We start from the raw sequence: 15,181 nt of genomic DNA on the forward strand, positions 1-15,181 counted from the left end.
AAACATAGGGTTTGTCTATTATTATCTCGGCCGCATCCACACTAACATACTGAGGGTCTTCACTTTCGGCCGATGCATAGCTCACCGTGGGGTTCTTATACAACGTCCCCCGGGATGGTGACTTGGATATCTTTTCTTCTCGGAGCAGATACTCATATTGTTCGACGTGTTGAGCAAGTTCGTACATATCTCGAATATTTGCCCCCAGAAACTTCTTTTTGTACTCCACGTCTAATCCGTTAAGGGCGATCCTGACGAACTCCACCTCCGGGAGTGGTACTCGGCACCAATTCCTGGCCGACTTAAACCTTGTTAGGTATTCCATTGGAGATTCGTCAGATGCTTGAGCCATCCTGGCCAACGACGATACGGACATCTCCATCCCTGGCCGATAAAATTGTTCATGGAACTTTTCGACCAACTCTTCCCAACTTTGCACGGAGTTGGGTGGAAGATTAATGTACCAGGCGAAAGCTGAGCCTGTCAGTGAAAAGTTAAACAACCGTAGTTTGTAGAAATCGCTATTGACGTCCCCACACTGCGCTGTGAACCGAGCCACATGTTCTAGTGAGGATAAAGATGATTCTCCGGCGAAGAGGCTGAAATCGGGGATCTTAAATCCTCGTGGGTATTCAAACCTTTCTACATAAGCTGGGTATGGATGGATAAACTTTGGAAACTTCGGCCCTTTCTTCAGGGCCGAGTCAATCATTCTCTGGACTTCGGTGATGTTTACGGAAGCGGCTTCTTCTCCCTGGCTTGGTCCCTCGGCTCTATTTCCTGGTCCTCTTCTTTCCAAGAGGACTGGTTGTGGCCGAGCGGACCCTCTCTCGGCTGGGATGGGCAAATTCGTCGGGAGCTGCCGAGGCTGGCCGACCTGGCCATCTTCGAAGGCTTTACTAACCAGTAGTTCAAGCATTCTGGTCTGTGTATCGCTGTTACTACGTATTGCGTCTAGCAAATCATTCATCTTCTGACCAATTGACTGCTCGACCTGACGATATTGTTCATCTAGTCGTCTCCGAAGGAATGTCCTAGTTGGTGGATCGGAACCTTCCCCACCATCGTCATCACAATCTTCCACAATCCCTTCCATGAACATCCCAGCTGTTTGATTCGGGACTGCGGGGTTGTAAGGTTGCCCGCCGAGACAGACCTCATTCTCTCGGCGTGTTACACTTGTGGCCTCGGGCGGCGCAATTATGATCGGATTTTTTGTAGAGTGCAAATCCTGCCCAAGGCCTTGCACTGGCAAGTCAGTCGTTGACTTTCCCATGGTTGTTTTCTGCTTCGTAGACCGTGTCTCAATGGTCATGAACTCCGAAGGTTTAGCACAAATGGTCCCACTGGGCGTGCCAAAATGTTGACCCTAATAATTACAAGACCTACGTGGCGCGCAGGCCGAGCAACTAGTAAGCTAACTACGTCCTTCGGTTGAATGCGGGGCGTGCCAACTCGTCGGCCGAGCTCGGCCGAGGAGTACAATTTGTTGATATCGCTTGGAGCGCGTCGTTGACTTCTGTATCTTGCGATTGCGACCGAGGAAGGAACGCTCTCGGTCTCTGAGTTCTACAGCCTGAAGACAAGGCTGCCAATTCTGCGGAGTTCAATAATCGTCGGAGCCCGATTCGGTCACTGTGATTATATTCGTGAGAGTATAAGCACGTCGAATCGAGACCAAGGTGTATGGGCACAGGTACTCGAACGTGATATATGTCTTGATGGTAAACGTAGTTCGGCCGTCGGAATGCCGAACCCTGAAACTCACCTGTGAGTATCCAATCATAAAACCACTCGGCAACCCGTACGCCGAGCAATGTAATTCGTAACACCTAACTATGCCGAGAAAGCTTAGTAAGGTGACCTCTGCCAACAAAGGTTCGAAAACCTTCCTCGACCGAGACTTGGATAGATAATCGGTCGGCCTCGACGCAGTGCTGTTTATCCAAACTGAAGATGCCTCTTGGTCGGCTGATCCTGCGGCAGCAGTGCTGTTTATCCAAACTGAAGGTGCTCGCCGGTTGCTTCCACAGTGCTGTTTATCCAAACTGAAGGTGTGTCGGCAGGAAAAAGAAAAGGAAAAATCTCAAGGTGATTGAGAGGTTTTGCGCAGGGCAATTGTATGCTGAGTTGAAGGTCCTTTTCTGTTGCATGATTTCTTGTATTTATAGTCCCCCATTCCTTGAATCTGACTCCGATTTGGATCGGGAGTCCTTTTCCCAATTCGCCTCTTCCTCGAACAATCCTACTCCTACTGGGATTCTGAATTTTCCTTCTTTTCGGGACTTCATTCCTTGCTGGTCGAGAATCCTAATTGCATCAGGTTTCCTCGACCTTTCTATTTATCCGGATTACCTCTGATGGGATCTGGCCGACCCTGCCAGCTGGCCCGGGCCTTATTATTCGGCCCATAGTATTTATCATCTCCTTGGGCCGAGCACATCCTGCTGCTCGGCCCAGCAATAATATTTCGGGCCCAAACAGATACATAATAAATTTACTAAAATCCACATAGTCTGCCGAGGCACTAGGCCCCAGCCCACCATCTGACTAGCGCATAGCGTCTTTTAGAATCTTGCCCATATTTTCACAGATTCAACAAAACACATATCTTCACAATTTCACAATTTCTTCACATATTCAACAGATTAAAAATTCCACAATTTCATCATATATTCAATAGATTAAAAATATTTCACAAAACACATATCTTCACAGATTCAATAGATTAAAACCATCAACATCGTAGAATCAACAGATTAAAACCGTAGACATCATAGATTCAACAAATTAAAACCCTAACCTTATACATCACAGATTAACAAATTTACCAAATTAAAAAACCGCTAACTAACAAATTATAATCCAATTCACAAATTATAATCCAAATCTAGATTATTATTATTTTATAATATTCCAGCGTCAATTTCAGGAAACCTTCCAATCCATATTTTTATTATTTTATAATATTATTTGTTGAGCACTCTGATATTCAATTCTTTCAATTTTTAATTTATGTCTAGAAGATCCTAAACTATTGAATCTATGATTGAATCCCGCGTTCGTCTTGTTGTATTCGTCGAGCTCGCCGCAACAACCATCAAACACACTGAATGCATCAAATGCAGTATATGGATGACATCCGGGTTTCTTTCTCCACCAATTTCACTTCTCTTTCAGCTTTGATTCTTTGATTGGTTGAGCGACTGCTCATCGTTTCTGTTGTTGCATCGCCTCCGTGATCAGCCATGGGGATAGTCGGGATGGTGTTAAAGAAGAAGTCAAGCAATATGGATGTGATTGTATTACATGCTTCTCAGCGGTCTGTAGTGATTATGGTTATGGGAAAGGAGAGACTGAGATTATAACATGGGCATGAAAATATGACTATAGGGTGGGTCTAGCTAGTGTCAAGTAGCGTTTTGTTTGGGGTGGGGGCGCTGGGGATTGGAAAGGCACTTGTAATATTGTATGATCTGATCAATAGTAACATAAATTTGGCAAGAATGCGTACTTATTCTGCAAAATTACATGCTTCCCGATGTTTTTTTTTTCTGTTCGGAAAAATAAATACTTCATTAACACAAGACGCAAGCGGAACAAGCCACAATATATAGTATGAGACTAAACACAAAAAAGCAACAGTAGTTGCTACAAAACACAAATGAGCCCCAAACATGTAGCTCCAGTAAAACAAAAACCCTAGCCCTAAGACCCACGCATAATATTTACTTGCACGAGGAGAAGCCTTCGCAGCTGGCGCTAACCACGGGGTAGTGACTATCCACACAACCGGCAAGACGCGGGATTATTGAACCCTAATTTTCCAGGCATACCAGGTCTGCTCTCTTACAAGGCCTTCAAGGTAATGGGCAAACCACTGCTTAACCGTGGAATGTGTGACATCTTTTCCAGGCTAGGATCCCAATCATGAATTGTCCAGCTACACAATAAGGGGAAAGAATTTTAAGATTCAGCAATATAAGATGTCCACACTCCCGTAGGTGAATTTTTACCGTTGCTCAAATGCGAGTTCCAAAACAAATGGTCATAAATTGCACATACATGCATGGGCGAATCACCTTAACATAGCTCATACAAGATAAGAAAAATAAAAAATGATGGCTCTGAAAACTCTCGCTCACCTGTATCCACTTACTACGCGGTGTAAAAAGATCATAATTGTCGCTTTGGCCATATTGGTTCCTAAGCATGACCTGGGTCCTGACCCAAATGGTATATAACTATATGGCTTTGGCATTTCCTGGAGAAAATTGACACAAACGATAAGTAACACATCTGTCAATGTCAATACCTTGGCAACAATAAAAAATGAAGTGTATGAAATTCCAGTTTCAACCATATTTAAATCCCTCTCATGCATATTTGAGTGGTTGAAATATTTTTGTGTATAAAAGAAGTTAAAAGAAAAATGAAGTGTTCGGGTAGAGAGACGGGTACATCAAATCTAGATGGGTCGAACTGCGTTGGGTTTGGAAACAGATCCGGATTCATGTGTATGCCAGTCACATCAATATTCACCCGCCACCCTTTCTTTATTTCAAAACCTGCAATTGCATTGTGATGAATTAAGATTAAACAAGTTTTTGTTAAGATAAATATTGAAAAGGAACCTATCATCTATCCTCTCCGGGTTTCTCTATGAGACGGAAAGCATTTCCACTGTAGTGCTAGCTGTGGTAACTCACGGCTTCGAACATCTATAAACAGAAGAAATATTTGTATGTGCCAGTCATATTTAACTTCTCTAGGTTAAGTTTATTGTAACATACCTTCTAAAGTGCAGTCACTGGTAGCTACGCGAGGAAACCACACAAAAACATTTGCCAACCTCAATGTCTCTTTCATAACCTGGAGAAAAACATACGGAACACTAAGGATGTCAACGCGTTTGTATGCAAGATGTCTCCGCTATCAGTTTAATCTGGTGAAAAGTTGCATTAATAAAGATCCTTTTTCTACGTTGAATTTAACAATCGAAAGTTTCTAGGATGTGGTGCGAACCTTGAGACAGTAGGGCATGTTTTTAATATCTTCATGTGTAGCTGAAGCTCCTTCTGGTCTAGCTCTGGCTATAGTCAACTGTTCCTCCTGTATATTCATATATTCTTTCTTATCTATCTCAACGATGCTGAAATTGCTACCACAATTTATATGATATGAAGATACACTTTGGAATTACTTACTCTGAGTCTGTCCAGGACTTCTCTGTTCTCGTCGAGAAACTTAAGGCTCCACATCATTGCAGCTGAAGTGGTGGTCTGCCCTGCAATTATCAATGTCAATAGGTTGTCCATAATCTCTGCGTCTGTCAGCTTTTCATTGTCAGGGCATGTATCTCTTTCTATCATTGACTGCAGGAAGTCATCTGAATACTCCTTTCCGCTTCTCCGCTCGGCGATCATGTCTTTAAAGACTTTCATAACACGAGCTCGTGCCTGCTTTGACAATTCTTTTAGTACACTCTTCAAGGTAAACTTTTTCTCTAGTCATATATTACAAAACACTCGGATAATGAGATGTAGTGAGATTTGTGAACTGTTATTTGAATGAGAGAGAGTTGATTTCCAGCCACATTTTTGGTCGACAATTTATATCATGTTAAGACCCCTAACTAAGCTTTAACAATGCGTTAGACGATGAACTCCAAAAACTTAAAACAGTGAATGAACTAACAAGGATGTACACGTCACGTACCTTCATGCCATTGTAATATCTAGTGCCCGGAATCATGACTGGAAAGGATATCATGGCATCTGAGACTAAGGCGCAGTCGTGCTCAAACATTCGCAGTATTTTATCATCTGTGACGCTCATTAGAAAGGTGCACATTGCGTCGGACGTTAGCTGCGCATCAGATAACATTCAGAGAGATCAGCTTCTTTTACCCTACTACTATATTCTATATATATATATATATATATATGAAACTCTTGTTTCTACAAGCATTCCAGAAGAATTTTCATACCTTCATACTCAAGGCAAGCACTGAAAATTTTTCCCCGCTTTCTTCTCTTGTTTTTAGCTCCTGGCACAGAATTTTATCAAACTTCTGAATGAACGTAGGTAAAGAACTCATGGAGAAAGGATCAGATAGAAGGCGCCTAATCCTTCTATGAGTCTCCTGAGCCACAACCAGCAAGCTATCGACTCCAACAGCATCTGACATTGGTTTCAAATACGCCTTGTCGAAGGTAGCAAAATCACTAGCAAAAATGGTTCCTGCACCCTCAGAACTTGGAACATAAACATGGATCTTGCCAAATAACCTCGTCTTAAACCAATCTCCATACCTGTACAGTTTCACCGCGAAAGTCAATTCAACGTTCCATCAGTATGAAAATGATTAGATATACATACTCTAACAACCAAAAGAACTTTTTTTAGTCTATTCAAGTAGGTTCTAAAGTGCATCCATAATATTGCATCAACTACATAGGGGTGTAAGAAATAATTCATCTCAGTAATCAATAGTGTTACAAGTTAGGAGTTTAGGTGCACTAGCAACTGTTTGGACCCAATTTTACACTATAGGCCCGAGTAATCTAGACCGTTGAATGAACATAGCTCTCAACCGTTGGATGATAGAATTGTTAAGATAATTGAAGGATATATTGTGGTTTTAATCATGATATTATCTTTATATTTTCTTGAAAAAGATGAGGTGCAGATTATATCTTCAACTTGAAAGTAAGCAGTACAATTCAATTTGATTTGGGGTTCTTGAAATTTAGACGTATGGTGGATTACAGAATCAGAGTATTTTATCAAGAGTCCTAATACAATGTGGCATTGGTTGGCAGATAGATTAATGCATTAGGCATTCATAAAGATGAGGATGCCAAATTGGATTTGGTCAGCCACGTGTGCTTGGCCGCGTAAACAAAAAAGGGAAATTGATGACCTCTACGTGTGCTTGGATTTGGTCAGCCATGCACGCTATAGTCATTATCATTTCGGTTAATGTTTTTTGTTTACCTAAGGTCGTGGAAGTTCCTGATAGGATTGGGTTTTTGGATTGTTATTATCCATTTAAAAGTGGGTGATAATGATGATGGATAAATGTTGTTATGCATGTGGCTCAGAATTGATCAAGATGGTCTGGTGAGATGCATGCATAAAATGAAATTTTGATAAGAAGCCTAGACGGATAGGATTTTGATGGTGATGTGATAAGCGCATATAGGCTTTTAATTTGTTTGAAAATGACGAATAGCCGTACAAAGGATAGATGATATGCGGATCAGTCTCTCTTCCAAGAGGTTGAGTTGCGGTTGAATTCTACAAATATCATCAGGCGAGTAGATATACAACCATTATAAATACAAGAGGTCGTGGGACACAAAGAGGACCTCCAATTCAACACACAAATGCCCTGCGCAAAACCTCTCAAAACATCTTGAGATTTTTTATTTTCTTTTTCTCGCCAACACATCTTCAGTTTGGATAAACAGCACTGTGAAGGCAACCGGCGAACATCTTCAGTTTGGATAAACAACACTGTTGCCGCAGAATCAGCCGTTCTCGAAGCACCTTCAGTTTGGATAAACAGCACTGCATCGAGGCCGGCTGGTTATCTATCCAAGTCTCGGTCGAGAAGGATTTTCGAATCCTTATTGACAGAGGTCATCTCATTAGCCTTCTGGGCAAAGTGAGGTGTTACCAGGTTACTAAATTCGGCACCATAAGAGCCAAATTTGATATTGAACTTCGCAAAATTAGTAGCCTTGTCTTCAGGCTATAGAACCCAGAGACCGAGAGTGTTCTTTCCTCGGTCGCAATCGCAAGATAGAGAAGTCAACGACGCGCTCAACGCGACATCAACAAATTTTACTCCTCGGCCAAGCTCGGCCGACGAGTTGGCACGCCCCGCATTCAACCGAAGGACGTAGTTAGCTTATTAGTTACTCGGCCTGCGCGCCACGTAGGTTTTGTAATTTTTAGAGTCAACAGCAACATAAAGCATCACCTTTGACAAGTTCCCCTTGAATGATTTTATTTTTATTTTTTCATAGTGTTGAAGGGTCAGCACAAAAGAAGAAAAATATAATTGGTAACATGGTCGATGGAGAAAACAACTTGATCGTGTACCCTCACTACTTGCAGTTACTAAAGCCTCGTTTGATGTCAAGAATTGGATTGGATTGAATAATTCCTAAACAAATGATTTATTTAATATTTATTTTGGTTTAAGGAAACTTATCCCTTAGTAATCCATTTTCTACCTGGAATTTTGGAAACAATGTATGTAATTTTTGTTTCTTCAACATTTTTTACACAAAGTGAATTATCCTATCAAATTTAGTCCTAGACACCAAAGAAGTGCTAAGTGATCGATAAGTCCTACATTTACATTCCAATATAGCGATGGGGTGATAGAATAACTCACAACATTCGCCGGCGCCTGACAAAGTCATAGCATCCTTTTGCACTGTTACTTGTTGAAAGGAAAGAAAGGGTTTCGCCGAAAATGGGTAACCCTAACCCGCCGGGGATGCTACCTTTGGAACTGGTGACCCTTCCCCTAGCAATTTTTGGGACCAAAAGTACTGTTACAATAGAAAGCAGAGCAGCAATGAGAATATCACTATAGTTCTTCACGAAGAGGAGGAGCTCTTCCCTTGATGGATTCAGCATCTTTGAGAAAATTTCAAAAGTTGCCATGTTTTTCTTAATGAATCTAATCGGTTCCAATGGGGCCTTTTATAAAGAAATGCACAATGTAGTTTTTCAAACGAGACAAAATGTTAGAAAGGAATTTTTTTTTGTTTTAGTGTTAGGAGCATCTCTGGGGGGAAAAGTCTTTAGCTTATATATTTGATTAGATTTATATTGGCATGTAAAAGATGAGTGCATGAAGTCAAATGTTTCAATTCATCGTGTAGTTTTAATGTAGAGTAAGAAATGTAAACATCTCACACCAAGACAAAAAGTTTATAGTTACCTTATACATTAAATTAATAGAATAATATTGGTTATTTTATTAATTGATGACAGTGACCGGCCATTAATTAAGATTTTTTATCCGGAAATATAATAATCCAAAATTATAAAAATTAATATTCAAATTTGAGTATAGAAAAGAGAAAACATTGCTCTGCTTAGTATTAAAGGTTTAAGGATTCTTTTACCAAAAAAAAGGTTTATGGATTCAACTAATTTAAATATTGAGATCATCATCTATATTTTTATGTGTGGGTGGGTTTTTGATGTAGCACCGAATTAAAAAAAAAAAAAAAGAATGTTCAGGCATCTTGTTGATAGATAATAATGCTCCAAAATATTAATGAGAGATATCCATATGCTAAAAATTGTGTTTTTTATTTTATTTGATTTTTGGTTAACATTTTGCATAGATTGCATCCTTGCCAAGGTTTGTCAGCACTCGGCAGAGCATCAAACCCACCTTTCCCGTCGTCTTCTACTTTTCTTAATTTGTTTGCTTGGCCTTTAAATATTATTAGTGTCTTCTTTTATGTATAGAAATATAATTAGTGTCGAGTAGCAGTTCAAGATATGTGATTAGTGGCCGGAAAAAAGATACCCAACTGTGTGAGTAATTTTGATTTAGATAATACTTAGCATAAGCACTACGGTTGATGTTCTATTGTGAGTCTTCTTATCAACCTACTATGGTTGATGTCTTTTAACCATACAAATGCTTTAATAATATTTTGTGTTAGTTTTTACTGACTCTTTAACCTTCATGTAGCATTACTCCTTCTCTGGTTAACTAGCCAAGAAAATTTATATATATTGGAATTACACAGAGAATGCAAATGGACATTCGTAAAAAAATCACTGTAGTTCTTCACAAGGAAGAGGTACGATTCCATTGATGGAGTCAACATCTATAGCTTTTTAAAACTAAACTCTATTGATCAAGAAAAATATCAAAAGGTCCTATGATTGAGAATTACAATATGTAATGAACAGGCGAACAAAAGAATTACAAAACTAAGGCTGCTTCAATTATATTCGTGCAAATATAAGTGCGCCGAATCGGTACCAGACTGTATGGACACAAATACTCAAAAGAGATAAGTGTCTTGACTGTAAATATGGTTCGACCGTCAGAATGCTGAATTTGAAATGCCCTTGTGAATATCCAATCACAAAATGGGTTCGGCTTTTAATGTGGCAAACAATGTAACCTGGTAACACGTCACTTTACCGAGAAAATTAATGAGATGACCTTCCTCAACAAGAACTCAAAGACTCCTTGTTGGTAGAGACTTGGATAGATAATCAGCCAAGCTTGAAGTAGTGTTATTTATCCTCACTGGAAGAAGTTTCACGATCGATTGACTCTACGACTCCAGAGTTGTTTCTACAAACTGAGAGATGTCACCAATTGTCAACTACAGAGCTGTTTATACAAACTGAGAGATATGGTTGATGAAGTTAGGAAGGTCAATGTTTTCTCAAAGGTGAGAGGGTTTCGCATAAAGTGAGAAATTGCGCATGACAGATTTGTGTGTTGTGTTGAAGAGGATTTGAATGTCACAAATCCACTTCTATTTTTGTTGGAGTAGAGTCTTATCTGGATTATACCCTCACAACACCAATTCGTTCTAATCTCTGTATAGAGCTCAACCACTCCTACTAGACTTAAGACTTTGAACCTACTCCTTTTCCATGTTTAATTCATTCTTGCCCTTAATCAGTTATGAACTTGATTCTCGGAATATTATGAATCTTATCAACATTCAGCTTGATCCTTAACAATTCTACTTAATTTAGGACTAGCCGAATCCAATCCCATTTTTCTCAAAGTCAGACACCAATTAGGATTCAGCTACTTTTCTTTGGTTCAACCTTAGTCTTAGGATAGTCCTAGGCGTCTTGGGTTTTCTATCTGGGTAGAACCCAAAGTCATACTCACTGTTTTAAAAATCCCTGCCTAGGCGGCTGATCACCGCCCCAATTAGTTCCTAGGCGTTTGAAAATTAAAAAAGTGTGCCTAGGCCCACCTAAGCGTATGCCTAGCTCGCCTAGGCAACCGCCTGACCTGCCTAAACCCCCCTAGGTCTAGACTTTCACTTAGATAGAAAATCAATAACTTTTATTTTGCATTTTAATTTTTCAATAAGATGTAAGAGACTTATTAAATATTTAGACGAACACTCATTATATGATTGTTTTCCATGTTTTCAACATATATATATATATATATATATCTCATTTTATTTTGTAACTTATGTATACCAATATAATTATGTGTGTTTTTATGTAAAAATAGACACTTATTTATACAATATATAATAAATTTACTCAAATTCGCCTAGTCCGCCTAGGCCCCCTTCTTGTCCCCGCCTAACTGCCTAAGCACTAGACTCCAGTCAGCTGCCCGATTAGCGCCTAGCGTCCTTTAGAATGATCCAATATTTTGGGCCCAAACAACATTAAATTAATAGAACAATATTGAGTCAGTTTATTAATTGAACATTAACCCTCCATTGGTTGAGATTTTTTGCACGTAAATATATTAACTGAAATTATAAAAATTATAATTCAAATTTGAGAATAGTACTGAGATCATCGTCTATATTTTTGTATGTCTGGGTGAGTTTGATGTAGCACCGAATTAAAAAAGAATGTTCAGGCATCTTTTTGACAGATAATAATGTTCAAAAATATTAACGGGAGCTATCCAAATGCTCAAAATTGTGTGTGTGTGTTTTTTTTTATTTTTTATTTTTATTTTTATATTTTATATTTTTCATTTTTAATTTGATTTTTGGTTTACATTTTGCATAGATTGCATCCTTACCAAGGTTTGTCGGCACTCGGCCGAGCATCAAACCCACACTTTTCCCGTCGTCTTCTAGTTTTCTTAATTAGTTTGCTTGGCCCTTAAATATTATTAGTGGCCGTTTTATGTATAGAAATATAATTAGTGTCGAGTGGCAGTGCAAGATATTTGAATGGTGGCGGAAAAAAGAAACCCGCAACTGTGTTGAGTAATTTTGATTTGGACAATACTTTAGCATAAGCACTACGGTTGATGTTCTATTGCGCGTCTTCTTATCAACCTACTATTGTTGATGTCTTTTAACCATATAAAATGCTTTAATAATTTTTTGTGTTAGTTTTTACCGACTTTTTAACTTTCGTGGAGCGTTACTGCTTCTCTGGTTAACCAGCCAAGATATTACATATATATATATATATTGAAATTACACAGAGAATGCAAATGGACATAAAATAATCATTGTAGTTCTTCAGAAGGAAGATGTACGATTCCATTGATGGAGTCAACATCTATAGCTTTTTAAAACTAAATTCTACTGATCAAGAAAATATCAAAAGTTTCTATAGTTGAGAAGTGCATAATGAACAAGCAAACAAAAGAATTGCAAAACTAAGGATACTTTTGAAAACGAAGAAACATTACAAATTCGCCAAGATAGCTGCATAACTCCAATGAACTACATTGTGACTGACTTATTGATAAACGAATAACAAGCATCCTATTTATAATAAACTAAACTTTAATATCTAAACGAAAACCTAATACCAACGGGGTTAAGCCTAAATCTAATACTTATTATTTTTCAACACTCCTCGTCAAACTTATGGTGGTATACAACATGAGTTTCCAACAAGCAGATGTGGATGCAGGCTTTGCTCGTTGGACAGACAAGCAGGCCTTGTTGCACACACAAGCAGACATGCAAGTTGGTTCCGTTATGCAGACAAACATACAGGCAGGCAAGCAAGCTTTGCAAAGCAGAAAGACAATTAGGCAACGTTACAGACACATGCAGGCAGGCATCACTACTCGCATTGGTAGACAGACATACATGATCCGTTGTAGCATGTAGATTTTTAGATGACTGATGGCAGATAGATTCAAACAGGCATATTCAAATTCCAAGCAAACAGATGTTGGGAGTATGGACCTTGTCACTAAACAGAGGAGGTTCCTATATCCCAACTGCAGCAACAGACAAACAGCCAATTCCAAAATCTTCGACAATAATCACTTGAGTGGCTACCAGTCCAACCAATCAAGTGATTGACAGGTAGGCAACAACAACTTCCATACACAGCCAACAATTGAAACCTTTGCGTGGGCCTTTAAAGCAACAAGTGATCCAACAAGCTCAAATGGGGCCAACAACTTTTTTTGCACTCCAACTTCTCACGGTCATTAAATCTTTTCTTTTAGGGTAAACTACATTTTACCACGTCAACCTTAGGTCACTGTTTGGGCCTAAAATAATATTTTGGGCCAAGCATAGGTTCGGCCCAAAGCTTTTCCAAATATATTATGGGCTGCCTGATGGTCCCGGGCTGTTCAGTAAAGATGGTCAAGTCTTATTGCAAGAATGAGTAGTTTGGATGAGCGGATGGGTTGAAGAAGTCCCAATATGATAAGGGGTCCTAGTGCAATATGGATTTTCGATCGGTAATGAATACATCCTGAAAAGGGGGTGAGTTCAAAGTCCTAGTAAGAGTAGGATTGGTCGAGATAAAGTTGGATCAGAATAAGAAGTCCTAATCAAAATGTGGTTTCGACTCGATCTTGAGGAGGATTGTTGCTATAAATAGAGAGAAGAGTGCATCATTCAGGCTCTCGAATTCAACACACAACTACCCTGCGCAAACCTCTCAAACATCTTGAGATTTTTTATTTTCTTTTTTCCGCCGACAAATCTTCAGTTTGGATAAACAACACTGTGAAGGCAATCGGCGAACATTTTCAGTTTGGATAAACAACACTGTTGTCGTAGAATTAGCCGACCAATGAGCACCTTCAGTTTAGATAAACAACACTGCGTCGAAGCCAACCGATTACCTATCCAAGTCTCGATCGAGAAGGGTTTCCGAATCCTTATTGGTAAAGGTCATCTTATTAGCCTTCTCGGCAAAGTAGGGTGTTACGAGTTACGACATTCGGCACATTGAACGCTGAGTGGTTTTATGATTGGATACTCACAAGTGAGTTTCAGAGTTCGGCATTTTGACGTCCGAACCACATTTACCATCAAGACATACATCTCCTTTGAGTACTTGTGTCCATATAGTCTGGTGTCGATTTGACGTGCTTATACTCTTACGAATATAATCACTATGACTGAATCCGGCGCCGACGATTCGTGAACTTCGCAGAACTAGCAGCCTTGTCTTCAGGCTCGAGAACTCGAAGGCCGAGACTTGTTCCTTACTCGACCGCAATCACAAGATCAAGAAGTCAGCAACGCACTCAACACGTCAACAAATTTTACTCCTCGGCCAAGCTCGGCCTACGAGTTGGCACGCCCTGCATCAACCGAAGGACGTGGTTAGCTCATTAGTTACTCGGCCTGCGCGCCACGTAGCCTTTGTAATTTTTAGGGTCAATAGTCACATAAAAAATTCATATCTTATCTTTCAAACCTTGCAATATCATACATTAACTTCGAATTCATTGTAATATCAGACTTCCATTTAAAAATCTTTCAATTTTTGTATTAACTGTTGACGTGGCAGGCACGGAACCCACTCCATCTCCTCTATTGTGCAAAAGAAGCGCGGCAACGTAATAGACCTGGTTGGTGCAAATCAACAAAGGTGTGGCAAAAGATGGTGGGTGCAGCGGTGGGTTTGATGCCGATATGTCAGACGCGGCGGTGTGGTTGGTCAGATTGTGAGCAGGTAGCATGGTGAGATGCAAATGGTACGATGCGGACAGTCACATATGTAGACTTGGGTGAGGGTGCAGACGGGCTCGACTCTGTTGCAGATGTTTGAGCAGGTTTGATCTCTAGATTTTCTAATTTAAAACTAACAATGATAACTCCTTACCAAAATAAAAAACACTACAATTCTACGGATTCATACGAGAACAAACCAAACAATGCAAAATAGGACGATAGACAAACTGATACGTGACGAATGCAGGGTAAACTCAAATCTGAAAAACGACAAGCAGAAGACATGAATAAATTACACACTGACTAACTGATACAAATCCATAGCAAATTAAATCCCAAAGGATTGAACCTGCTCTAATACCAAGTTGAGAATCAGTGTACGCATAATGAATAGATGAACAAACGGATTACAAAACTAAGAATATTATTGAAAATGGAGAAATATTACAAACTCGTGGAGACGGCTACATTAATTGAATGGTCTACATTGTGACTGACTTATTCACAAGCGAATAACA

At 39.5% G+C, this 15,181-nt stretch overlaps 1 protein-coding gene across 1 annotated transcript; it reads right to left on the minus strand.

The window, feature by feature from the left end:
- Positions 1–3,496: 3,496 nt before the first annotated feature.
- On the minus strand, positions 3,497–8,692 carry LOC137739937 (abscisic acid 8'-hydroxylase 4-like). Its single transcript, XM_088686596.1, has 9 exons — positions 8,411–8,692; positions 5,990–6,314; positions 5,719–5,868; positions 5,208–5,459; positions 5,026–5,112; positions 4,794–4,872; positions 4,462–4,568; positions 4,146–4,264; positions 3,497–3,943 (listed from the first exon to the last, which is right to left on the minus strand). The coding sequence occupies exons 1-9, from the start codon at positions 8,683–8,685 to the stop codon at positions 3,850–3,852; spliced, it is 1,488 nt and encodes a 495-aa protein (XP_088542722.1). The 5' UTR covers positions 8,686–8,692; the 3' UTR covers positions 3,497–3,849.
- Positions 8,693–15,181: the final 6,489 nt, after the last annotated feature.

This window comes from Pyrus communis, chromosome 15, assembly GCF_041283825.1.
Source record: "Pyrus communis isolate YQ-2024b chromosome 15, ASM4128382v1, whole genome shotgun sequence".
Lineage (NCBI taxonomy): Eukaryota > Viridiplantae > Streptophyta > Magnoliopsida > Rosales > Rosaceae > Pyrus > Pyrus communis.

Bases quoted from the DNA above. Each gene is read 5' to 3' on its own strand.
- LOC137739937 (XM_088686596.1), bottom strand. From the start codon at position 8,685: ATGGCAACTTTTGAAATTTTCTCAAAGATGCTGAATCCATCAAGGGAA. The intron at 5,460-5,718 runs GTACGTGACGTG...TTGTCAAAGCAG, and splicing joins GATATTACAATGGCATGAAG to GCACGAGCTCGTGTTATGAA. The intron at 4,265-4,461 runs GTACCCGTCTCT...AATTTTCTCCAG, and splicing joins TCGACCCATCTAGATTTGAT to GAAATGCCAAAGCCATATAG.